The sequence below is a fragment of the Panulirus ornatus genome, chromosome 9 (assembly GCF_036320965.1).
Source record: "Panulirus ornatus isolate Po-2019 chromosome 9, ASM3632096v1, whole genome shotgun sequence".
NCBI lineage: Eukaryota > Metazoa > Arthropoda > Malacostraca > Decapoda > Palinuridae > Panulirus > Panulirus ornatus.
Window position 1 is genome coordinate 6614870 of NC_092232.1, and position 26517 is coordinate 6641386.

General features: G+C 45.7%; 1 protein-coding gene across 1 annotated transcript in view; it reads right to left on the reverse strand.

Annotated features, from left to right (window-relative positions):
* Positions 1-26517, reverse strand: part of Vinc (vinculin) — a 319106-nt gene that overhangs the window by 163308 nt on the left and 129281 nt on the right. The window contains exons 3-4 of the mRNA XM_071664595.1: positions 3873-4018; positions 2052-2247 (exon numbers count right to left, since the gene is read on the reverse strand). Coding sequence (XP_071520696.1) covers positions 2052-2247; positions 3873-4018 — 342 coding nt within the window. The remainder of the gene's footprint in view (positions 1-2051; positions 2248-3872; positions 4019-26517) is intronic.

The window sequence follows — 26517 nt, forward strand, 5'->3', positions numbered from 1 at the left end:
CTCTTTTTATTTCCACACATCTCTCTTACCCTTACGTTACTCACTCGATCAAACCACCTCACACCACACATTGTCCTCAAACATCTCATTTCCAGCACATCCATCCTCCTGCGCACAACTCTATCCATAGCCCACGCCTCGCAACCATACAACATTGCTGGAACCACTATTCCTTCAAACATACCCATTTTTGCTTTCCGAGATAATGTTCTCGACTTCCACACATTCTTCAAGGCCCCCAGAATTTTCGCCCCCTCCCCCACCCTATGATCCACTTCCGCTTCCATGGTTCCATCCGCTGCCAGATCCACTCCCAGATATCTAAAACACTTCACTTCCTCCAGTTTTTCTCCATTCAAACTCACCTCCCAATTGACTTGACCCTCAACCCTACTGTACCTAATAACCTTGCTCTTATTCACATTTACTCTTAACTTTCTTCTTCCACACACTTTACCAAACTCAGTCACCAGCTTCTGCAGTTTCTCACATGAATCAGTCACCAGCGCTGTATCATCAGCGAACAACAACTGACTCACTTCCCAAGCTCTCTCATCCCCAACATACTTCATACTTGCCCCTCTTTCCAAAACTCTTGCATTTACCTCCCTAACAACCCCATCCATAAACAAATTAAACAACCATGGAGACATCACACACCCCTGCCGCAAACCTACATTCACTGAGAACCAATCACTTTCCTCTCTTCCTACACGTACACATGCCTTACATCCTCGATAAAAACTTTTCACTGCTTCTAACAACTTTCCTCCCACACCATATATTCTTAATACCTTCCACAGAGCATCTCTATCAACTCTATCATATGCCTTCTCCAGATCCATAAATGCTACATACAAATCCATTTGCTTTTCTAAGTATTTCTCACATACATTCTTCAAAGCAAACACCTGATCCACACATCCTCTACCACTTCTGAAACCACATATATATATATAATGGAGAGGTTCACAATTTTGCGCCTCATCAAGATATTCATATGAGTCCACGGGGAAAATGAAACATGATAAGTTCCCAAGTGCACTTTCATGTAATAATCACATCATCGGGGAGACACAAGAGAGAAATATAACAGTCAGTTGATATAAACGAAGAGATGTAGACAATCGCATGTTTTATCATTATACTTAACTGCCGACTCCAGCGTTAGCGAGGTAGTGCAAGGAAACAGACAAGGAATGGCCCAAGCCATCCACATAAACATGTTCATACATAAAGGCCCAAACACGCACATATACATACATATACATTTCACTGTATACATACATATACATACACATATACACACATGTACATATTCATACTTGCTGCCTTCATCCATTCCCATCGCCACCCTACCACACATGAAACAGCATTCCCCTCCTTTCAGCGAGGTAGTGCCAGGAACAGACAAAAAAGGCCACATTCGTTCACACTCAGTCTCTAGCCATCGTGTGTAATGCACCGAAACCACAGCTCCCTTTCCACATCCAGGCCATACAGACCTTTCCATGGTTTACCCCAGATGCTTCACATGCCCTGGTTCAATCCACTGACAGCACGTCGACCCCAGTATACCAAATCGTTCCAATTCACTCTATTCCTTGCACGCTTCTCACCCTCCTGTATGTTCAGGCCCTGATCGCTCAAATCTTTTTCACTCTATCCATCCACCTCCAATTTGGTCTCCCACTTCTTGTTCCCTCCACCTCTGACACATATACCCTCTCTGTCTTTTTGTTACTAAGTTATACAAAAATAAAAAATCAATAAACACCTGAATTACACAAGGGTTTCCTTAAAGCTTGAGTTGAAAAATCCTAAAAATGTAACAACATTGGATAATTATAATGATATTCATATAGCAAAGCTGAAGATTCTATAGATCAAAAAATTTACATGACACTGGAATATTAATAATCTGATATAAAAGATATAAATACAGTTACAAGATGAAGTTCAAATCTAATAACACTGTAACATTAAGGTCAATGACACTGCTGTCTTCTCTCACATGCAGAGACAATTTAAACAATCCTCTGTGGACTTACTCTTGTAAGGCATGGTGATAAATCTTTGACAAACTGGACTAAGTCTTCCATAGTTTCAATAACTTCTGCTACTGCTAGGTAGTCCAACACTTTCTTGCATTCCCGGATAATCTTACGAACTTCTGACTCATCAAAGCATAACAACAAAGCAGAAGTTCCCTGTAAGATTCCACGTGCTCCTTCTATTAGTTTCTTTCTGCATGATCACAAAACAAGATAAAGGTTACTTAGGTATTAGGGCATAAACAGAGAGCATAATTTACTTTTACTATTCACTAAAAAGACTTGACAAGACATTTCCTCTACTATACAAAAAGAAGACAAAATGTTCTGAAACTTTACTTCTTTTTCCTCATACAAACTGGGTTGATCATGAAAGGTGCCTTTACATACCCAACATTGGCTATGGCTGGATAATCATCTCACCGATGAAAAAAAAATGGATTGCACAGGTAATATAATCACAAGTGCCACATTGCATGACCTTCTAAACAGAGATTAATTGACTTTAAAGCTCAGTGGTCTGTTCCTGATGCTACCTTGCTAAGATGAGGATGACAAGCACGTAAAAAAAGCATTTTTTTTTTTTTTTTTTACAAATGAACAATGAGCATACTTGGACACACATTCTCCAACTGTCACATAGTCTTAAAAACATTAGCCTATCATCCACATCCAAGCCTTAAACTATTTCATGGTATATTTTGATCACTTTACATGCTTTGGTTCAACCCACTGACAATATGTTAAACCTCCATACCATACAGATCAAATTCATTTTTTTTCTTCATGTTGGAGGCTCCAGTCACAGAAAACGGTCCATATCGATGCTAGACCTTTACTGGAAAAAATCAAGAGTAGCTACCTACCTACCCCACAAGTACCCATGATGAGATGTTGCCATGATGGCATCTAGTGCTCACTGCACAACTGTTTCTTGGATACTGTTGTTTCCCCTCACAGTTCTTAAGAAAGATATAAGGGGATAAAGAGTTCCAAAGCTTCAAGGAGTTGGAAAAGAAATAGGTACCATAAAGATATGATTTTCAATGTGACACATACGGAGTGTGCAAAAAGAACATGTAAAGGATTGCTCACTGTCACTCCCATTTGGCACTAGAGGAGGCTATATGAGTCTTAGAAAGGTGTTTCAGTGGTAGAGGAACAGAGCATAAATAAACAATGGTTTGCCGCAGTATATTCAAAGAAAGTGCAGCAGTGTCACCCATTCCTCTAACATAAGTAAGACATGAAAATCAAAAAGTGAGTAATCGCTTTGTAAGTCTTGAGCTTAAAAGAAGGAACTCCGAGCCACTTATGTAATGGGTTAGATCTGCTTATGAACACGAAAAAACTATATAGATCCTCAGGCTCACAGAGAAATGCATCAACTGAAGAAGTTCCAAAATTCAAAATAAGGCAATCATGCTGAATATGCACAGGAAACAAATGATGCCTTCACGGTGATTCCAGTCATTGGATGAGTCAGTAATGAAGAGTACATGTGCAGTGAAAAATCATTTTCCATCAATTATACAGGTACAATCCATATTTTCATCAATCGAAGAGGCATGTATATATAAATGCAAAGTCCATATTTTCATCCTTCCTAGGAGGGATGTCTTAAATCTCATCTGGCAGTGGGCCTACAATGGCAACTCTTACGATCATGCCAGTGAAAGAAATAATGTATCTATTTCTTGTGAAGATACTGTGAGAATATGTAATACAAAACATAATGAGATGAGCGACCATTACCCATTCCTCTGAAAGAAAAATGCATAAAGCAATCAACATGAAATATAGAACTAATTTCCTCACCTAGCAGGTTGTGAAAATGGATCAGCCTTAAGCAGTGATGAAGCTTCTTCTAACAGTTTCGCAGCACTCTCAACACGATGAAGGGCAGCTGGCATGTCTTGTTTCAAGATGGGGTCATCACTGCTATTGATTGTCTCCCGACCAACCTAAAAGAGGAAATTAATATCATTTTATGTACAAAACAGCTGTAATTACCCTATTAGCACCACAAACTTGCATAATATTATTATTTTTTTTTTTTTTTGCCGCTGTCTCCCGCGTTTGCAAGGTAGCGCAAGGAAACAGACGAAAGAAATGGCCCAACCCACCCCCATACACATGTATATACATACACGTCCACACACGCAAATATACATACCTACACAGCTTTCCATGGTTTACCCCAGACGCTTCACATGCCCTGATTCAATCAACTGACAGCACGTCAACCCCGGTATACCACATCGCTCCAATTCACTCTATTCCTTGCCCTCCTTTCACCCTCCTGCATGTTCAGGCCCCGATCACACAAAATCTTTTTCACTCCATCTTTCCACCTCCAATTTGGTCTCCCTCTTCTCCTCGTTCCCTCCACCTCCGACACATATATCCTCTTGGTCAATCTTTCCTCACTCATTCTCTCCATGTGCCCAAACCATTTCAAAACACCCTCTTCTGCTCTCTCAACCATGCTCTTTTTATTTCCACACATCTCTCTCACCCTTACGTTACTTACTCGATCAAACCACCTCACACCACACATTGTCCTCAAACATCTCATATCCAGCACATCCATCCTCCTGCGCACAACTCTATCCATAGCCCACGCCTCGCAACCATACAACATTGTTGGAACCACTATTCCTTCAAACATACCCATTTTTGCTTTCCGAGATAATGTTCTCGACTTCCACACATTCTTCAAGGCTCCCAGAATTTTCGCCCCCTCCCCCACCCTATGATCCACTTCCGCTTCCATGGTTCCATCTGCTGCCAGATCCACTCCCAGATATCTAAAACACTTCACTTCCTCCAGTTTTTCTCCATTCAAACTCACCTCCCAATTGACTTGACCCTCAACCCTACTGTACCTAATAACCTTGCTCTTATTCACATTTACTCTTAACTTTCTTCTTTCACACACTTTACCAAACTCAGTCACCAGCTTCTGCAGTTTCTCACATGAATCAGCCACCAGCGCTGTATCATCAGCGAACAACAACTGACTCACTTCTCAAGCTCTCTCATCCCCAACAGACTTCATACTTGCCCCTCTTTCCAAAACTCTTGCATTCACCTCCCTAACAACCCCATCCATAAACAAATTAAACAACCATGGAGACACCACACACCCCTTCCGCAAACCTACATTCACTGAGAACCAATCACTTTCCTCTCTTCCTACACGTACACATGCATTACATCCTCGCTAAAAACTTTTCACTGCTTCTAACAACTTGCCTCCCACACCATATATTCTTAATACCTTCCACAGTGCATCTCTATCAACTCTATCATATGCCTTCTCCAGATCCATAAATGCTACATACAAATCCATTTGCTTTTCTAAGTATTTCTCACATACATTCTTCAAAGCAAACACCTGATCCACACATCCTCTACCACTTCTGAAACCACACTGCTCTTCCCCAATCTGATGCTCTGTACATGCCTTCACCCTCTCAATCAATATCCTCCCATATAATTTACCAGGAATACTCAACAAACTTATACCTCTGTAATTTGAGCACTCACTCTTATCCCCTTTGCCTTTGTACAATGGCACTATGCACGCATTCCGCCAATCCTCAGGCACCTCACCATGGGTCATACATACATTAAATAACCTTACCAACCAGTCAACAATACAGTCACCCCCTTTTTTAATAAATTCCACTGCAATACCATCCAAACCAGCTGCCTTGCCGGCTTTCATCTTCCGCAAAGCTTTTACTACCTCTTCTCTGTTTACCAAATCATTTTCCCTAACCCTCTCACTTTGCACACCACCTCGACCAAAACACCCTATATCTGCCACTCTATCATCAAACACATTCAACAAACCTTCAAAATACTCACTCCATCTCCTTCTCACATCACCACTACTTGTTATCACCTCCCCATTTGCGCCCTTCACTGAAGTTCCCATTTGCTCCCTTGTCTTACGCACTTTATTTACCTCCTTACAGAACATCTTTTTATTCTCCCTAAAATTTAATGATACTCTTTCACCCCAACTCTCATTTGCCCTTTTTTTCACCTCTTGCACCTTTCTCTTGACCTCCTGTCTCTTTCTTTTATACATCTCCCACTGACAAAAGACTGACATGACAGAACTGTACTTGCACATGGTTACCTATGAAAAATCAGGATGACGGAGAAATAATGTATTTTTTACCAAGGTGATACTAATGGTGCTTTACCGGGAACCCAGTAGGTAAAGATTACCACACTGATGCCAGGAAGAACAGAGCAGCACCGTGATAACAACGAATGAGCCGTACTACTAAATAAGATGGGGATTCCTTAAATGACACGAAGATCACAAGAGGTCAAGATAACTACAATCATAATAAGATGACCACAGGAAAAAACTATAAGTACATTGGTTCTAAGAAAATCACAATGATACAAGCAGCAGTATCATAAATATTGCAGCAAGACCACAGTGGCATCAGCAAAAGCACAAAGGGCCACAACAAAGTGCTAGTGGAATGACCACAGCAATACTAGGCTAAGCTATCCATAATCTTCACATAGGCTAGCCACAATCTTCTCCATACTAAATAGGCTAACCACAATCTTCACATAGGCTAACCACAATCTTCACCATCCTAACTAGGATAACCACAATCTTCACATAGGGTAGCCACGATCCTAACTAGGACAACCACAATCTTTACAAGCTAACCACAATCTTCACAATCTTAACAGAATGACCCTGGGCATGAAGTGCATGAAGTCAACCAAACTCTCAATAAGATGATCACACTGCCACCAAGAACAACTACGTGGTAATAAGATGGCCAGAGTGGTAACAGAGTGAGGGGAGGGGGTTGCCCTAGGCAACCCCCCCTCCCCTCTAATCTCCATCATATACAAGGCCGGCGTGAGCTTGGTGACTCTCCCCCACATTATTCACGGGGCCACCAAGCCCTGGGTGACCCCCATCCACACAATTCATGAAACCAGCGTGCCCTGGATGAACGTCCACACAAAATTCTCAAGGCCGCACAGTCGACCACACCAACACCACTACATGGGCAACCCCGCCCTCTGCTCCAAATCACTCTACCCACCTCCTGCAACGTTGTCTTTACTTTTTTGGAGGGCACTGAAGGCTTCGGCCACGGACAAAAAGTTCACATCAAGGCCGACCCTTCACTGATTTCTAGAAATGTTAATGAAAGAAAAATAAGAGAAGGGAAAGTATCTATGAATTTTGGAAAAGTACAAAAAAAAAGTTGTCTAAAAATGTGCCAGGTCATAGTTATTGGGAAAGACATGCAAGGATAGAGAGTCCCACAGTTTCAAAGTGTAGGGAAAGAAACAGTTATCGAAATTGGCCATCCCCCCTCCCCCCGGATATGCCCAAATGATAATCATGTGACACAGCAGCTTGCCGAGTGGAGGTGGCACACAAGCAGCCAACTCCCGGGGGCAATAACCAAAGCAATACCTACAGAAGACGGAAAGTGAACCAACAGTGCGGCGTAGAGCAAGCAGGTCCAATCAATTCTGAAGTTAGCCTGAGAGTGAGCCTCTCAGTCGAGAAACCTTAATCGTCGCTACGACTTTGCTAGTCATGTAAGCTGTGGTGAATGCGGTGAGGATGAGATGGCGCACTAGAGCCACACACTACAAATCTTGAATAATCATGTGGCTCGCTGTTATTACTGCCCACGCCTTCACAGAACGCGGTACTTCACAACCTAGTTTAATTCTCTCCGAGGCAAAGGAGTCACGCCAACGTGTCAAAAGCAGTGGTTGATTGCTCAATACATTACTTAGTAGTCCTTTAACTCCTTAAAGACGTTGGTACGACCCTAAAGCACTACGGTAAGACTAACCTTCGACCTGACACTTAATGTCAGGTTAAAGGCCAGGTCAGTATCCCCTGGGGGTCGTGTCGTGCTCATGGAGGCATCTTTCCTTCGCCAGGATTTATTTTATCTCCTATAATTTAACTACTCATTCCTGAAACGCCGTATTGTCCTGACACATTCAAAAACTTTTTCTTTAACAATCCAGACTACTAACAAGTGTTACTTTGCATTAATAGAGTTGGTTTGCTCTTCTCGTAGAGGAGGTAAAGTTCAAGAAATAAACCTCATCTTGCACAAGAGATAAAGTTCAAGAAAATAAACCGATAATGAGTGATGATATATGTTATACAAGCACGTAAAGTATTACCAAAACTGATGCACGTGAGTATGTAGAATTCAAGAAAGGTGTAAAACTGCCATCTTAAAAGAAAAAAAAGTGGCATGATGAAGCGCGTCTCTGATAAACTAGCCTCGCCTAAAAAAAAAAAAAAAAAAAAAGATACAAGGCCAAGCTCAGCAAAATCATCTTATGGTAACGATTCATGAAATAAAATACACACGTAAATAAAGGATTACTAGCATTGCAGAACATTAAATACTTGAAAGTCAAGAAAGGTAAAGAATCCATCATATAAAAAATAAAAGTGCGTTTGGTGGACGTCATCTCTTGACGATGTATCTTAACCACCCACCGCCAGAAGCCCCGAGGGAGCAGAGGGTATTCAGCCACTTTGACTGCACTTGATACATTCTCGCTACGCCACTCAGAGATATAATCATTTCATGAGTCATTTCATTCAGCCTGTTATTCGATCTTCTCAACCCTAAATTTCGGTCAATCTATTAATCTACTCTCTTAACCCCTACCTCATAAACCCTGAGGCTTTTGACCTTACCAAACAGATTAAAATGCCACGATGACAGGCATTCAGACAGACAAAAAGCCCCCCATCTTCCTGTGGTAGTCTCACAACGAGTGACCGCTAATGATCTAAAACGAACGAAACAACGATTCTTCCAATAAAGTGTCATGGAAGTCAAGACCACCAGCACCACATGCGATCAACGTTCGCTTGTTTCGTAAATACTTTCTTGAGGTCTGCCTTGACGACTAGATCCCATCAGTGTCAAGGCTAATAACGACTCCCATCCTTAAGTTTGATCACGAATGGAAAGCAGCGAAGTCGTTCAGCAGTATGAAGGAATAATGGTATTCTCCCGTGTGTGTGTGTGTGTGTGTGTGTCCATCTCACCGTGTGTAAACTATCATAACTGTACGGAAGGCGCTGTCAAATGTAATATCATCTAAGTACACATTCATACCGAAATGGCTTCTAGCTTTGTTTACAAACCCTGGAGTGCGTAAATAAAATACTGCATGTCGACAACTAATTAGCTCACTACAGAGGTCTTCATAATGAAGATTCTAATACAAAAAGTATTCATCTTCATAACAAAGGAAGATTCTAGTATATAAGCGGATTTTACAAATATTCACTTCTGAGAGTAGAATTATTTTCTGTTCTATAAATCAGCAACTCAGGTAAGCCTGCAGAGTGGAATACAAAGGAATTCAAGCGGTAGCAGACCACTGCGTCTTTTCGAGGCCGTTTGTGATAGTGGAAGATATCAGAAACTCACAGATCAGTGTGGTAAAAGTTAGGAGGTATACAAATAATTCACAGAGAATAACCTGCAAATCGTCAATGTTTCATAAGGAGACGCAAATAAATCGTCTATAGTCAGACTTATCTATAGTTCTGCTTTCAACCACTCTAAATTATCAATGCCCCTGATAATTTTCAATACTTGTAATTAGATTACCAAGCTTAATAGATTCAAGTGGTTTAATCTGCTCTCGTGGGAGTTATTTCTCAGCCCGGGAATCATCTTGACAGCTTAGACAGTTCAATGGCATCTACACGAATACACAGTAACCGTGAGTGCAAAATTCCGGATATCATATTTTACTATAGTGACTGGGTCTGGCTGGAGTTTTACACACATAACTGGTGACTGCGTTCGGCTGGAGCTCACACACACACACACACACACACACACACACACACACACATCTCGCGGGTTTCCCTCACTCCCATTACCCATCACAAGGAAACTAACAGTTACGCAACAACACCAAAAGAGTTCCTGAGATATATACAATACTGTCCCCATGATCTTCAACGAGTAGAGAGAAGGGTTCGTTTGCGTTCCTAAGATGGATTTTGGGGTTGAAAAGTCCACATTTAACATCATATTTGTACGGGGGTAAAACACAGAATACCGTGTTTTAAAGAGTACTTCTTAAGGCCCGGTGGTGTATCCTGGCCATCACTGATACATTAAGCCGAAAACTTTAGAGTTCCCAGACATAAAGGGTGGGGATTAGGGGAGGTTCGAACCCTTCGAACCCGAGTAGGCAACGAGCGAAGCAGACGAAGCAGTGCGTGGTGAAGAATGAGACTGTCCCCGCCAGGCATGCTGGTACCCTAACCAGAGAGCTACATTTCACGTGCTTTCAAATAACTCTGGAATGGCTACCCGTATAACCACACTTGGTAACACACGCCACCCTCCTCCTCTACAGAGCCAGTGGGCGAGGCAAATACTCCACTACCCCACGCCACCCTCCTCCTCTACAGAGCCAGGGGGGATGAAGCAAATACTCCACCAACAATCGCCACCCTCCTCCTCTCCAGAGCCAGGGGTCGGGGGTGGGGCACGGCCGTGTGGCTAAGGGAGAACCTCATGTAAACAAACACACCCACACAGACCTAAACAAAGGCCGCTCCTCCTCCCTGCTCTTCAACACTACCAGCCTACCGTCCTTATTAGCGCCAGAAACACGCAACATTCAGGTTCAACATTGCCAGCCTACTGTTCTTACGCCGCCTGAAACACCAAAAAACACAACATCCAGGATCAACATTGCCAGTCTAGCAACCTCACACTACCAGCAACACAAACACCACAATACCTCCAGTCAACACTGCCTGCCTGACGTCTTTATCCCGCTAGCAACACAAACCACAATACCCCGGGTCAACACTGCCTGCCTCACGTCCTTATCCCGCCAGCAACACAAACGATTACATAATACCTCGGGTCAACACTGCCCCCCCAGACACGGGTGTTCCCGACGCTCATCAATGCGGCAGACGTGAAGATCCTCAGGTACTGGCTCAGCGAGGCCCTCCCGCACAACATTGTGTTAAGGAGGCTCTGAAATGATGGAGGGACTTTCTGAGGAGACTTTACGGGATGGTGGGAGGCTTAAAAGTGGTGGAGTGATGTGCCATGAATGCTGTGGAGTGATGGGTGAGGCCGAGAAGCAATGGGGAGGCTACTGTGTGATGTGGAAGCTGTGGAGTGATGGGGGAGGCTAAGGCTATGAAATGATGGAGAAACTGTGGAGTAATATGGGGAGGCTGAGGGGCGATAAAAAAAAAAAAAAAAAAAGGCCCGAGCTGGGGCCCAGTCTGCTGGAATGGGTCGTCGGTCGACCAAGCTGTTGGAAGCTGCAGTCCTTAAATCCACTTAGCCTCCCACAGCCTGGTTGGCCTGGTACACTTGTCCAAAGCACTCTTAAACATCCCTACCGTACATCCTACACTGTTTCTGATGGTAGCTGGCAAGGTGTTGAAGAGTCTTGGGTCCCGGGTGTTTGAGGTGTTCACTCTTTTTAAGCATATCGCACCTTTGGATTTCAGAGGTAGTACTTTACAGTCTTCCCTGCCTGTCGTGCCAGTTATAATTGATGATATAGCTCTCCCGTCCGCGCTCCAGGGAGTACAAACTCAGAGATTTCAGTCATTCCCAGTAATTCATTTCCTTTACCATATTAATATGGGCTGTGAAAGATTCGTGGACACTCTGTAAACCCGCAATAACACCCATCGAGTAGCCTTGTAGGGTGATGTTAAAACACAATAATATTCAATTCGTGAAAGAATAAGTAAAGTGCCTTGAATAATATCATCACTGGTTTTTCTTCCCTTGTCTTGAAGGTCCGCAGGATCCAGCCTGCCATCCTTCTGCAGGAGGCAACTGTTGCTTTGTTGTGCTTGCTGAAGGTTACTTCGTTAGACATTATTAATCCAAGGTCTTTCTGAGTCTGTCCGGCATCTGTATTGTGTTTGATTTCTCCATTTTCCCCACAACGGAGGAGTTGAAACTTATCTCCAATGAAAAGCATGCTGTTCTCGGTTGATCAGTTAAAGACTTCGTTTGTGTCTCTTTGTCGCCTTTCGGCATCTTCTACTGATGTGATTTTCATACTTATTCTTGTAATATCTGCAAAGGGCGGCATCAAACTATGGCTCGAGTTTACGTCAATGTCGGATATAAGAATGAGGAGCACGATGGGTACCAGTGCAGTTCCTTGGGGTACTGAGCTTTGGAGGCAATGGCGTATTGTGATGGCGTTTGTGCTAGGACACCATGGTCACATCTGTCAAACGTTTGTGCAAAGTGTGTGTACATCACGTCAGCATTTTCTATGTTTCCCAGAGCTTCACCCTATCATAATGGTCAAGCAACTGAGGAAGGCATGATCTTCCTGTCCTGAAACCATTCGAGGATCTGAATGTGTGCTATGTTAATGCTATCAATCAATAGTGTTTGGAACGGCTCTTTTCCCCCCACTTTTGTGGTGTGGGGGGGATTAGAGTCAGTTGCAGACTCTCGAGAATGATACCAGAATCTATACTTATCCTCCTGATACAATATTTAGTGCATGTGCTAAAGGGTGTCTTGCATATTTCTTATAAAGGCTGAGTTCCATGAGTCCGGGCCTGGGGCTGACTGCACGAGCATGATCTCAATGACCCTCTCGAAATCTTGCGTTGGGTTGGCGATACCTGCTCTGTGTGTACACATGGGAGGGGGGGGGGGGTGTTGCTGTTTAGGAAGAAGTTTGTTGTTTTTGGCTCGCTGAATACCGATTCATACTGCCTTTATAGAAACTTACTCATCTCTTGGCAGTCGTCTGTGGAACCAACTTCTGCTCTTATTGGGCCAATGGAGTTTGTGGTTCTGAATTAACATTTTGCATACGAGTAAAACTAAGTTCGGTGATTTCTCATTTCATTTATCTTTTTTTTTTCTTTTTCTTTTTCCTATGTTTCATATGACATTTTTAGTGTATGGTACATGTCCGATAATTCACTTGATAAGATTTTCTTTTCTTTGTTGTGTGAGTTGTGGCTTCTTCAGAAGGTGCGAAATTCTTTTTCGCCTCCTGTAAAATGCTCGTCTTTCTCAAATAACTCACTCAGGACTTTTGTGCTGTCTTTTTCGCTAGTACATGTCAGTTGCAAGTCCGGAGTACCAAAGCGGTCGTGTCATTCACACATTCCTCCTCTGTTTTGGTACACATCAGGGTTTCCAGTTGGTCTCAGGCATCTCACTGATCAACTCCTCCCAGTTCATCCCTTTACTATCAAAACTGAAACATCTCCACTGCTTCGCGTGTTATGTCAATCAGGTTGTGATCATGATATAGGGTGTGTGAGATGGTGATAATACATATTAGGTCCACATTATTTGTAAAGATTAAGTCCAGAATGTTGCCTTAAGGAGAACTTTTTACAGAGTCTGAACAACTCTTCTTTAGCAGGTGTTCGTCCGAGCTGCTTCTAGTGTCAGTATTTCCAACACGATGGTATTTCTAGCCTGTCTCCATCTATTGTGTGGTTGGTTGAAGGCTCCTATGACATATGGATTAGGGTTTCCGAGGAGGTCAAGACATGATTCCATTTTTCTTATTTGTGCCTCATATCCATAAGGCTGTGGACTGTGGACTGGGCAGTACATCCTGCCATCGTCCTGCAGGTATCATGTCCCAAGCGGAGGCGTTGTTCCACTCACGTGCATGGACAGTAGGAGGAAAAAATGCCTTCGGCTCTTATGATGTTGCACGAGGAATTATATACCAGATGGTACTTGCTACCACTATCCATTAGCGTCTACGAACAGTCAGGGAAAAGTAGGGGAAAAAAAAGGACAGAGGACCATCATTATAACAATAAATTATCTTTACTTCCCTTTCTACTGCGTCTCCAAAAGCTAACAATCCCCAGCGAAGAGACGCCATAAATCCGCAAACGGGATTTAAAAACCTGAAATTCACATAATCGGCGACCAAATCCTGCCAGACATTCTTAAGTCAACCCGTCTCATAAAACAGGGGAATCCTCTGCACATGGTATGAGGTCACAAATAAATCCGAGTTAACGTGAAGAAAATCAACCTTCACCTCAGCCAGGTACCCCCGGGTGGGCGACCATTGCCCAAATGGAAGAGTAAACAGCTGGGGTTGGCTTAGGACGGGTGTCCTCTCAGGGGCTCGTACGTGAGCCCGCCTGATCCACACCCAAGCCTCACAAACATGTAGAAACCATGGAAATCCTTGACCAACTTTGATTTTCTTGAAAACTCTTACTAAATGGCGCTGTTCTGGGTCAAACTCCAATGCAGACACCATCTTCAAACCTGAAACACTTGGACACTTCCCTCTCCGGTCTATGTACCTTGTACACTAAGGTCCACATCACGGTACACTGGAGGTATACTCGAGAGACCTACGTGTTCAAGGTACCATGAGGTATACTCTATAGGTTTACATAACCCTCCCTCCCCACACCCTAGGATCAACCACTCAAACCTATCGTGCCTACGAGTGTCTGCTGCACCAACTAACTGGTCCACTGCAGTCCTCACACCTTCCATACCAACCAGAGCCGTCCATGGATCCCGAATGTTGAATATCATGGTCTTGGAGGGGCACATACGGCGCCCCAGCTACTCAGTGCCAGTTCCCCTTGCTCCAGTAAGGACTTGTGTTTATGTGCATCGCTCCGGATTCGAGAATTCCAATGTCGTCCATGTGTCGACGCCCTTCCGAATGAGACCTATAGTGATCTCCAGCGTGGCACGCCATTCCCAGTCTTGACGTCCTCAAACACATGCCTTTAAATCATCTTCCTAAACCTTCTCAATTCCTCCAGGGATTAAAATATGTGACTTCGGTAAACAGTGTTAACGGTGTTGGGTCTGCTGAGGGGAAGAAGGTGTCTGGCCAGGCCAAGAGAAGCAGCGTTGGGACGCCCGGAGCAGCAGCAGCAGCAGCAGCAGGAACATCAGGGTCGGCAGGCACAGCTAATGAGTTGGGTCTGCTGCCTCTTGCCTAACTGAGTGCTAATTAACCTTGAGGGGTGACCCACCGTAAGTATGGTCACACACTTAACTTGGTCCTTAAGCCCTGGGTCACCAAGACTAAGACGAAGTTGGGTCAAAGTAACACCATAAGCTATCCATCCATTCCTAGGATTCAGATGAGGTCATCAGAAACTAGGAAAATTTTAGGTCAGAATGATCCTACAAACTACCTATCCTTCCCCAGGGCTCAGGTGAGGTCACCAAGAAACTAGGGTGATGTTAGGTCAAACTGATACCACAGACTACCAACTCATCCCCAACGTTCAGGTCAGGTGGCCAGGAACAATAACCAAAGCTGGGTTAAAGTGGCACCACAAAACTTTCTTGGCCCTTCCGTCCCCAGAGCCAGCCTCAGCCACGATCATCCCCCCACCCCCACCTCCACTCCAATCTTGACCCTTCCGTCCCCAGAGCCTCAGCCACGGTCATCCTCCCACCACCCAAATCGAGTGGAACCAACACACCGTGACGAAGGGGCCTCGGCCCGGCTCTCGAAACAGACGAAGGTGAGACCGTCGAAGTCGAGGGGGTCAAACACGCCGGAAACAGGCTTCGATCGCACACACTCCGGAGCTTAAGCTGTTGTACCCAAGGCAATTAAGTGTGGCAATGGACGGCTTGACGAGGCAACCAGCGAGGAGAAGATTCGATAAACGGCAGTGGACACCACCGCCTTACCCCGCTGATCGCGTGGAGCGTTTACAAGTCAGCTCAAGACTACGACAATTCACTGGCTGCTCAGATGTTACTGTTGGGAAACGACACCCGACGCGGGAGGAGACGTCAGTACAAGATCCCCGCCACTTCTCCCAATCAATGGCAGTAGTGCGTTGCTGTTGGAAGAGGACACACGATCGCCAAAACCAAGAGGCCACACGATAACTAAAAGCCCCTTTTGAATTCTTTTTTTATTCGTTCTTTTCTCCTTCATTCATTCATTCCTTCCTTCTTTCCTTACTGTATCTCTTCCGCTGGTGGGACAATATGACATGGAAAAGAAAGAATTCTCTGTTGTTAAGGAAAACGTCGATATATCCAATGGGCTGCTTCTTAGCTTTGAAACGCCGCTTCCTATACATGCGTCAGCTCGATATCGGAGACAACACCAAAAGACATATTCACATAAATGTTTGAGAGAAAAGATATCTGTCTGGAACCTTCGATGTGATGTGTCTCACAACCACATCGAAGCCGCATGCCCAAGGGTCGTACCATCGTGCCCAACTGTCGTACCGTCGTGGCCAACTGTCGTACCGTCGTGGCCAAGGGTCGTACCGTCGTGGCCAACTGTCGTACTGTCGTGGCCAAGGGTCGTACCGTCGTGGCCAGATATCTCAGGTGTTACATACATTGGAATACAAGGACGAGGGAATTCACACAACAACAGACTATGGGATCCGAACCAGGTTGTTTCTAATAATGGAAGAGATCAGAAACTCGTCAACCAGTGTGGTAAGACTAGAAGGAAATAAAGATGTTTTAAAAAAGAGAGAAGAAAATAAACACTCACTTTCTGAATCAAGAGACGAGCAATATATCTTCAGTCCACCTAAACAAAATCGGATCAAGAACTGTGTTAACTACCCCTGGGGAAAAAGTGTCTTTCTTGTCCATTTTCTTACTGTGAAACTGGAGGTGTAGGAACGATGACTTTGAGGTGGTCTGGGAGGGTGATTTGCTGGGGTTAATAACAAGAGGACTCTGGCAAGAGCTATGTCTATGGCTGAGGGGGCTTTTTGGAAAGGGCTGAGGGCTTAGGCTACAGCAGAGGGTTTAGGCTATGGCTGAGGGCTTTGGCTAGGGGTCAAGGCTTTAGCTTGGACAGATGGCTTTGGCTAGGGTAAGGAATTTAGCTAAGACAGAAGGCTTTAGCTAGGGCACAGGGCTTTGGCTAGGCCACGGAGGCTTGGCTAGGGCAAAGGGCTTTGGCTAGGGTTTTGGATAACGCTGAGGGTTTGGGCTAAGGCAGAGGCTTCTGGCAAGAGCACAAGTCTCTGGCTAGGGCTTTGATAAGATAAGTGGGTTTTGGCTAGGGCTGAGGATCTCTGTCGCGGCCGAGGGGCTTTGGGTAAGGGAGAGGGACTCTTGGCTAGAGCAGAGTGCTTTGGCTGGGGATGAGGTCTTCGACTAGGACAGAAGGCTTTGGGGAATAAAGAAGAGGGCGCTGAGGAACGGCATGGGTTTGGGAAATGAAAATATATTTCTGGGGAGGGAAAACTGACAGGAGAACCCTGCGGGAAACGAGAAGTGGTCCTTGGATATTTTTTTTTCTTTTTAGGGGGAGGGAGGGAAATTGGGGTGGGGCTTTAACAGGCTCAGGGTAATATGAGAGAGGGGACTGTGGAGCACAGGGACATGGGACCTGGGAGGAAGCGAAGCACACAACAGTCTGATGACTTACACATGAACTAGTAGGGCTGGCGGTCAGGATGGCTCCGGAGATGTGCTGGAGCACGAGAGACGCTGACGAGCTGGTACACGAGAGAGTGGGCGAGGTGTGTCAAGAGGAGACGGCTAATACAACCCGGAGGAATTTGTTTAGCTTTAGAACACCTAAAAGAGGGAGGAAGGGATGGAGGAAAGAGGGATAACAAGAGAAGAAGCAGGAGGAGGAAGGAAAAGAAAGAAGCAACAAGAACAGTTGGACAGAAGAAAAAAGAATGTATATAAAAACAATGACCCAGAACTTTGGACATTAGGAACCACTATCACCCCAGCCAACACCACTGCCATCATACATGTGAGGCTCTAAGCACAGCTAAAGCCACCGGGATCAAGACCAACATCGGGAGGACCAACCACACCACACCACAACCACTCCGTCTGCTGGACCCAGGCGAGGGAGAGGGAAGGAGGGAGGGAGGGAGGGAGAGGCAGCAGCACGTGAGCCACATCGACTCTGACACAAATGTGACGCAGAAAACCTGAGGTGGGTAATGAGAGTGGCAGGAAGTTGTGAGGCAGTGGTGAGGCGGGCTGGCGACCTGCCGCGTCACAGATCGTGGTACACCAGTAGCCGAAGCTGAGGCTATATGGTCGGTGTAGATGAGAAGCAGTGGTGGGAACTGTGTGGTGCAGGATCAGCGATAAGAACTGGGGTAGAGTGTAGCGATGATGGCATCGGCGAGCAAGTATGTGGGATAAATCAACAGTGGTTTTAAGAAGGAACGTTCTCGTAAGACAGAGGTAAACCCAATGAACACGATGGTTCAACCCTTAATGATGAAGACATCACCTATGAGCACTACAGCTCGACCCGAAGTAAGGGCTAGGTCAAAGGCCAGGCCAGACATCCCTCAGGGTCGTACTGTCTTGTTAACGGACGAGACTTGTAATGTGGGAACATACTCCTGGTAATCAGGAAGTGACGAACACAAGAGAGGCAAGTCTCACCGTGATGTATCAAAGGATCTCTTGTGTTTAGAGATGACAGATAACGACACAGTGCAGAGACTTACGTAAGGAGATAAAAGATAGAAAAGAAGATATATTCTACCATTTGATGTCAGGGGAACAAATCCAGTTTACCTCCACTTCGAGAGAGACAATTATCATCGAAGTGGAAGTCTTGGTACGAACCCACTACCCCGACACTAAATGTAAGCAGAGGGCAGTGGTTCTCAGCTTGGCTCTGCCACCTGGAATCAGACCCATCCATAAAGCAAGGTTGGAATTACCATTATAAACTAAAGGCAAATGTACTGGCACATGCTCGGTCTTCGCCAAGATCTATCACCGGACACACCAGACAGAGAACACGAGCCTAAGCGTACCCATTGTATTGACAAACCCCCAGTGGTGGATGAACAGCTGCGTTGACTGTGGACCAACTGCCATAAGAGTCCAGGACACAGTAAAGCACGGATGAAATCATTCCGAAGCGGGAATACACTGAGCTCTGCTCCAAGTCTACCAGAGGGTCGTGACTGAGTATAGCATTATCATGACCACAGCGCTAACTGCCTCCCCCTCCCGAGGAAGATGCCGGTACAGGTGGTCGTGTTCAACACTCACACACCAGGACGCGTCTGACAACATGAGGTGTGGCTTGTCAGCAGCGGCCGCTGAGGTGTGGCGTGAGGCAAGGCTCATGAAGGGGGAGGTGGGGAGGGTTGAGTGTGAGGTGTGGCACGTGAGGTGTGGGGCATGAGATGTGGCGCGAGGGGTAGTGTTTGTGGGAAGGCTCATAAAGTGTGTATGAGCTGTGGCACGCAAGGTGTGGCACATGTGAGGAGTGGCACGCAAGGTGTGGCACATGTGAGGAGTGGCACGCAAGGTGTGGCACATGTGTTGTGGCACTTGAGGAGTACGGCACACAGCAGCAGCAGCAGTAGCCAGGCATGAAGATGAGGGAGGTGATAATGAGAGCATCAGAGGCGAGTTCGTGGCCGCCACAGCTCGCCAGGGATTACGGTCCTTGAGGAGGACTGGGAGGGACCACTTGACGCCTCTATTGACGATGTCCGCACTGCTGCTGCTGGGGCTTAGTCCCCGTCCCTCCTCCTCCTCCTCCTTGAGTCGCTTTTTAAGCACATGATGACAGTAATCTGTCACCCGCTGACACCAGACAGGAAAAGCGACACGTAACTGTGTACTGTGTGTGTGTGTGTGTGTGTGTGTGTGTGTGTGTGTGTGTGTGTGTGTGTGTGTGTGTGTGTGTGTGGCAGCATTTCTATTACAATCTACACTAAATTTAATATCACATTTCAGACATATCAACACGGGCCAGAGAGAAAGAAAAAGATGCCTTTACTCGGACACCATCATCAACCCCCAACTTGGGAGAGTCCAGCCAGCATCACCAGTTGTACACGTCAGTCGGTCATCTGTACGTACTCACGACTCGCTACTGATCGCTACCACCAACGCTCGCTGGCAATGAATCGCGAGGGGTACCATCAGCAGCAGCAAAACGTCAAAAATACATCTTAAAATAAACTTGCTGGCATTCCCCTTCAAGACTCTGGGATTATTCCTCTTCTTTAATCTTTACATCTCTATTTAAGACCTGGTACTGATGAGGATTTCCTCCGTCTTCTTATGAAAGAAGCCTTAATGTATTAATAAGACTACATACACTCACAGCCTTTCTTAAACGGTAATATAAAAACATGCTGAGGAAGAGCACAGACACGCATGCGCAGCCCACAGGACCCAGAGTATCCCGACTCGCCAGAGATAACGCGCTTAGTGACACCCGAGGAGGAACCCGCTGATAAACTAGGAGGAGGAGGAGGTGTGTTGCGTCCAGAGGTGGGGAAATGTCAGGGCTGCCGAGCGTGGCAAGAAACCTGTAGAGACAATGCACCAGGGCGGGATACGAAGCCTTGAAACAGGTTACTGTGCAGCACAGAACGTCAGTGAGGAACAAGTCAAAGCCATACCGGACATATACGAGGCTTGTGTGTGTGTGTGTGTGTGTGTGTGTGTGTGTGTGTGTGTGTGTGTCCGCACGCCCCACAAACACGGTAGTCCCTCATGTATGCGGAAGGTCCTGTAGTGATGCGGATGTCCCTCACAAACGCGGCAGCCCTGCCCTCCCGCACGCGGGCGATCCTGTAGCAGTTTGGGAAGCACCGCCACACACACACACACACACACACACACACACACACACACACACACACACACACGGTAGCCTTGCCCTTCCCGTGTGGGGAGGACCCAGCAGTGAGGCGGACGCTCCATAAACACGGCTGGCCTTGCCCCTCGCGAAGCAACGTAATTATGGAATAATCAATGTACTCCCATCCCTTCCCTAGGCCTGAGCCAGCAGGACCCCCATCTCTCTCTCTCTCTCTCTCTCTCTCTCTCTCTCTCTCTCTCTCTCTCTCTCTCTCTCTCCTCGCGCCTCCTACCAAGATTACCTGAAAATCAACTTTTCCCCCCTCCCTCCCCGTCTCCCTGGCGGTTCCCGCACTTTCTAACCCTCACACGCGTCGGGAGTTCCAGCACACGCGAGAGCGCACCGGCAACACCCACCGCCTCATTAAAACTCTCGCTGACACACTGCATCGATAAGTTGAACACGGCGGAGGCTGGGTGTGATGCAAGTTGGCAGAAGACTAACTTGTTTCCGACGAAAAAGTGTTTAGTCTTGAGTAAAGCCACCTTGATCGACACCTTACGGCGAGTAAAGACATTTTTTTAATCAATATCTCACCGCGAATAAAGTCATCTTGATCAATATCTCACAACTGAAAAAATCGCCTTGATCAATACATCACTGAGAATAAAACAAACTGACCTTGATCAATAGATCACTGTGAATAAAACATGTCTGGTCATGTCTCGTCTGTATGCTACACAGACTCACCATTACTGAAGCCTGTCAGTGCCTTCGAAAAATGATAAAATTGGACCATTTTGCAAGACGTGCATTACCAACACTTTACAACAGCTACATGAATGACCTCACGCACACCTGGAGGAACAGCTACAACACACTGCTCCAGTGACTTTCTACTTCTTTTCTTTTTCTTTTTTTTATACGTTGAAGGCTCCAGTCACGGACTGAAGTCCACATCAAGGCCGGGCCTTCGTTGAAATACAGAGAGGTTAATGAAAGGGAAAAAGAAGAGACAAGAGAACGTATTTACGAATTTTAGAAGAAGTAAAAAAATCAGTCTTTTTAAAATGTGCCAGATCACAGTTCTTGGAAAAGACATGAGAAGGTAGAGAGTTTCAAAGCTTCGAGGTGTAGGGAAGGAAACAGTTATCAAAACGGCCCACTCCTGAGTCGCCAACGGCCACATAATAATGTGACGGAACAGCTTGCCGAGTATAGTGTTGTCTAGCTAGTTGTGGGGGCACACAAGGAGCCACCTCTCCGGAGCAAAATCCAAAGTAATACAGAAGAGGGAAAGTGGACTAACATTGCGGCGTACGACAAGAGGATCAAGTCTGAAGTTGGCCTGGGAGAGAATATAAATTTGACTATTTTCTACTCAACTCTGTCTAGTAAGGAAGCAGAGCTAGAACCACTCAAGACGTGAGAGCAGTACTCCATACAAGGACGGATCAATTCTTTGTATAAACGGAACAACTGTTCAGAAGAAAAGAAATTTCGACATCTAAACAAGACACCCAGTTTCTGAGAGGCAAACTTGGCTATTTCCGTAATGTGAGGTTTCCACGATAGAGTGGATGTTACAGTAACACCAAGTATATTCATTGAGTCAAGAGGTGGAATTACAGAACGTCGAAAGAGAGGAAAGTTGTGAGGAAAGACCCACAGAAACTGGGTCTTTGTTGGCATTAAACTTAATCAGATTTCGTCTATCCATTGAGGTAACCTAATCGGCTTTATTGAGGAAGTTGTATCGAGACGAGATGCAGGTCGAGCGAGAGAAGGAGCAGAATTGAAGGATGTGGAGGAATGCAGTGCTGAGTCATCAGCGTATGAATGCATCTGGCTATTCGTGGAAGAGAGGAAATCATTGATAAGAATCAAAAAGTGTATGGGACACGTCAGAACCTCGAGGGAAACCACTGCTGATGGAGAAAGGGACGGAGGGGGGGAGGCTTGATCTATCAACAACCACAGAGATAGATCGGCCGCAAGGGAAGCTCGATATGAGGGAGCAAAGTGAGGGAGGGAAGTCAAAAGAGGGAAGCTTAAAAATGAGACCCCGAAGCCACACCTTGTGGATGTATCTAGGGTAACTAAATAAGTTTCCCAAAAATCTTTCAGGGATGATGACCAGACATTAGTAAGATAGGAAAGAATATCATCAATGGATCTCGCCTTACGGAAGCCTTACTGGTGATCAGTGAGAAGACTATGAGATTCGAGATTCTGAGGATGCCGAAGTTGAGGAGGAATTCAAAGACTTTGAAAAGTATAGATGTCATAACAACAGGACAATAGTTAGTGGAGTTTGAGCGGTCACCCTTCTTAGAGAAGGGATGAATCAACTCAAGTTCTAAGAAGAGAAAGTTCTGGTTTTTAGACAGAAACGGACCAGACGAGCAAGCACAGGAGCAAGTTCATAGGGTCAATCTTTCAGCACACGGGGATGGATGCCTTCTGGACCATAAGCCTTGCTTGTGTCCAGAGAAAGAAGCTCTTTTCGGACAGTCCGAAAAGAGATTTCGAGTAGAGGCATAGGGCTATAAAGAGGAGCATCAGGGGGTGAAGGGATATCAAGAGTCATCCAAGGTGGAGTTAGAGGAGAAACGGGAACCAAAGAGAGATGCTTTGTCTAAAGGAGAGACAGTTATCGTACCGTCAGAACGGAGTGATGGAAAGGTTGAGCGACAGAGGTTGTTAGCGATGCCTTTGTCCAAGAGGCGTCTTCCCATCTTGACCCCTGACCTTCCCCCTTGATCACGACACATGGTGACCCAGCTTCTGACCTTTCAAAAAAGTCATCTCCTCGTTTCTCTTCCAACAAACAATTACGCAGTCTTTTCTCTAATAAACGACTTCTCTACTGACATTCCCCAACAAACAATTTCACAGCTAAATCCCTCCTTCCAACTACTACTTCCCTACCAATCTCTCCAACAAACTACTTCCCAACCTCCAGCAAAATACGTTCCATTCAATCACTCAAGCAACCTACTTCCCACCCAACCTCTCCAGCATAATACTTCCCCAAAACAAACTCTACAGAAAACTACTTCCTAACAAACCTATCCAATAAACTACTTTCCGACCGGCCTCTCCAAAATACGACTTTCCAAACAACCTCTCCAACAAACTATCTCCCAAACAACTTCTCCAACAAACTACTAGGCACACCACCTCCCGACCAACCTCTCCAACAAACTATCTCCCAAACAACTTCTCCAACAAACTACTAGGCACACCACCTCCCGACCAACCTCTCCAACAAACTACTTCCTAACCAGCCGCTCCAACACACTACTTTCCAACTAACCTCTCCAACAAACTACTTCCCAGCTAACCTCTCCAAAAGATCATTTCTCACCTAACCTCTCCAAAAGATCACTTCTCAACAAGCGTCTCCAGCGAACTACTTCCCAGCAACTTCTCCACAAATTCCACACAAAGCCTCTCCAATAAATTACTTCCCTAAGGAACCTCTCCAAAACAGATCCCATAACTCAAACAAGAATCGATCCCTTGCAACAAAAGTGCTAGAGCACACACACACACACACACACACACACACACACACACACACACACACACACTTGCAATCACCCATAACATCCAAGAATCTTAAAGAGGTATCGCATTTCGCTCAAGAAACACCATCGACAGAAGTGAACTCTTCCTATTTCTTATCTGCGCATAGTTTCGAATCCCGGTTGCAGCAATCGGTCCACAGTCAACCCAGCTGTTCTTCCTTCCCCTAGAGGTTTGGTTGATAAATTGGGTATCTGGCTTAGGCTAGGGTGAATACAATTATCTACCCTTAACGAGATGGCCTTGATTAAGGCATTCACGAGCCGCCGTCTTACCTAACATATAACAAAAAAATATATTAAAAAGCAATCAGTTATGGCCAGCCATGGCGTTGCTCACCAAGTGGGCCACACTTGGTGTACGATGAATATATGTGACTGAGACGTACTGAGAGCAGGTGTGTGAACACTTCTTTGAACTTGTCATTCAGCTCATCACACATGTGTCTTCTTCAGCGTGTCCTGCACGTCTTCCCTTACCTTAGCCTGATTACCTGGTTATTGACGCATAAGGTATCTCCAACAAAGACCATCCCAAGTAACTTTTCCAACAAACGACTTCCCAACTGTCCTCTCCAACAACCTATCTCCCAGCTAACTCTCCAACAAACTGCCTCTCAACTAAACTCCAATAATCTACTAACCTCCCCAACAAACTAACTGCCAACAAACCTCTTACCTAAAGACTTGCCAACTAAAACCTCCAACAAACGATTTCCAATCTATCTCTCCAACAAACCTCTCACCTAAAGACTTGCCAACACCTCCAACAAACGACTTCCAAACTATCTTCTCCAACAAACTTCTCACCTACAGACGTACCAACGAACACCTCCAACAAACGACCTCCCCAGCTAACCATTCCAGTAATAGACTTCTGCAAGTAACTTTTCTCATCTGCTACAGCTCTCCCAGCGTGACTGCTCCTCCTGCCTCACCCGACTCCGACTCTCTAAGATTCATGAATATTTCGACTCTTGTTATCGGGGTGTGGAATTTGATGGGACGCAACACGCGCAAAAGATTCAAGATGCCTTCCTGAGGAAAACACAGTTTTGATTTCTCATCATGGGAAAGAAGAAAGTCTGGGGGCTTTCCCAAGGTTAACAAAAGATCTAATGCCTTTCCCACGGAAATGTAAGATTCGATTCCTCAAAGCGGAACACAACGCTTGATTTCTCTCTACAGGAACACAGGAAGGAAATCCTCACCCGGAGGAGAAGCAGTTCGAGTACTCGCTTTAAAGGACCATATCAATTCTGAGCCAAAGGTTTCCAACACTGTGAATGAGCAACACGACAGCTTCGGTCTGGGCCAGGCTGTGGGGGTAGGAGACCTCTGCACCCATCATAAAGTAACCGTAAGCTTAGGTAAGGTCCTAGACCCAGCTGTGGGGGTAGAAGACCTCCCAAACCGATGTAAGCTATACGTAAGGTACGGTCAGGTCCCTGTGGGGTTGGAGGACCTCCAGAACCATCGTAAGGTAATCAAAAGGTATAGCAAGTTCTAAGACCTATCCGTGGGGTTCAAAGACCTCCGGACCATCATACGGATACTCCTCCCTTAGGGGTCATATGTACTCCTTCCCCGATGGGAATGAGGGAGGGAACACAGATAAGGGCTTTCACCACGGGAACATGTCAACATCCTCTCAGCCCGGAGGAACCCAGGTAAGAACCCCTCATGAAAGATAACAAAGACCACAATCCTCCTAGCAACAACACAGGCCTAAAATCCTGGCCTCACCCAGGGGTCTGCCGAGGACCATAGTGTACTAACCACCCCTCCAGTACCCGACGAACGACAACCTAACTCATCATGGGGGAGAGATTGGGGAGGTTAATGACCCGCTGATGGAAGCAAAATTATAGCAGCTGCATCACGGAGGTGTGGCCACCGCTGTGGTGTACAACGGATGGGGTTATGGTGTCCCGTGGGGCGAGACGACGTGGAGGGGGTTAATGATGCGACTCCTACATGTGGAAGGTGCGGGGTGGAGCACGTCTGGAAGGCTATGGTGCCAGGGAAGTATGGAAGCCTGAGGTGGAAGGCAGGGAATTCTACGGGAAGGCTTGAAGTGGAGAGTGTGCCTGGTGTACCAAGACCCTTGATGTGTGTTGGGGTACGGTGTACGAGGGGCAACTGGTGTATGGAGAGGTCTGGTATTTGAGGGGGACTGGTTTACAGGGAGGTCTAGTGTATACGGGGCTGGTGACAGAGGACTAGTGTATAGGAGGGGGGGGCGC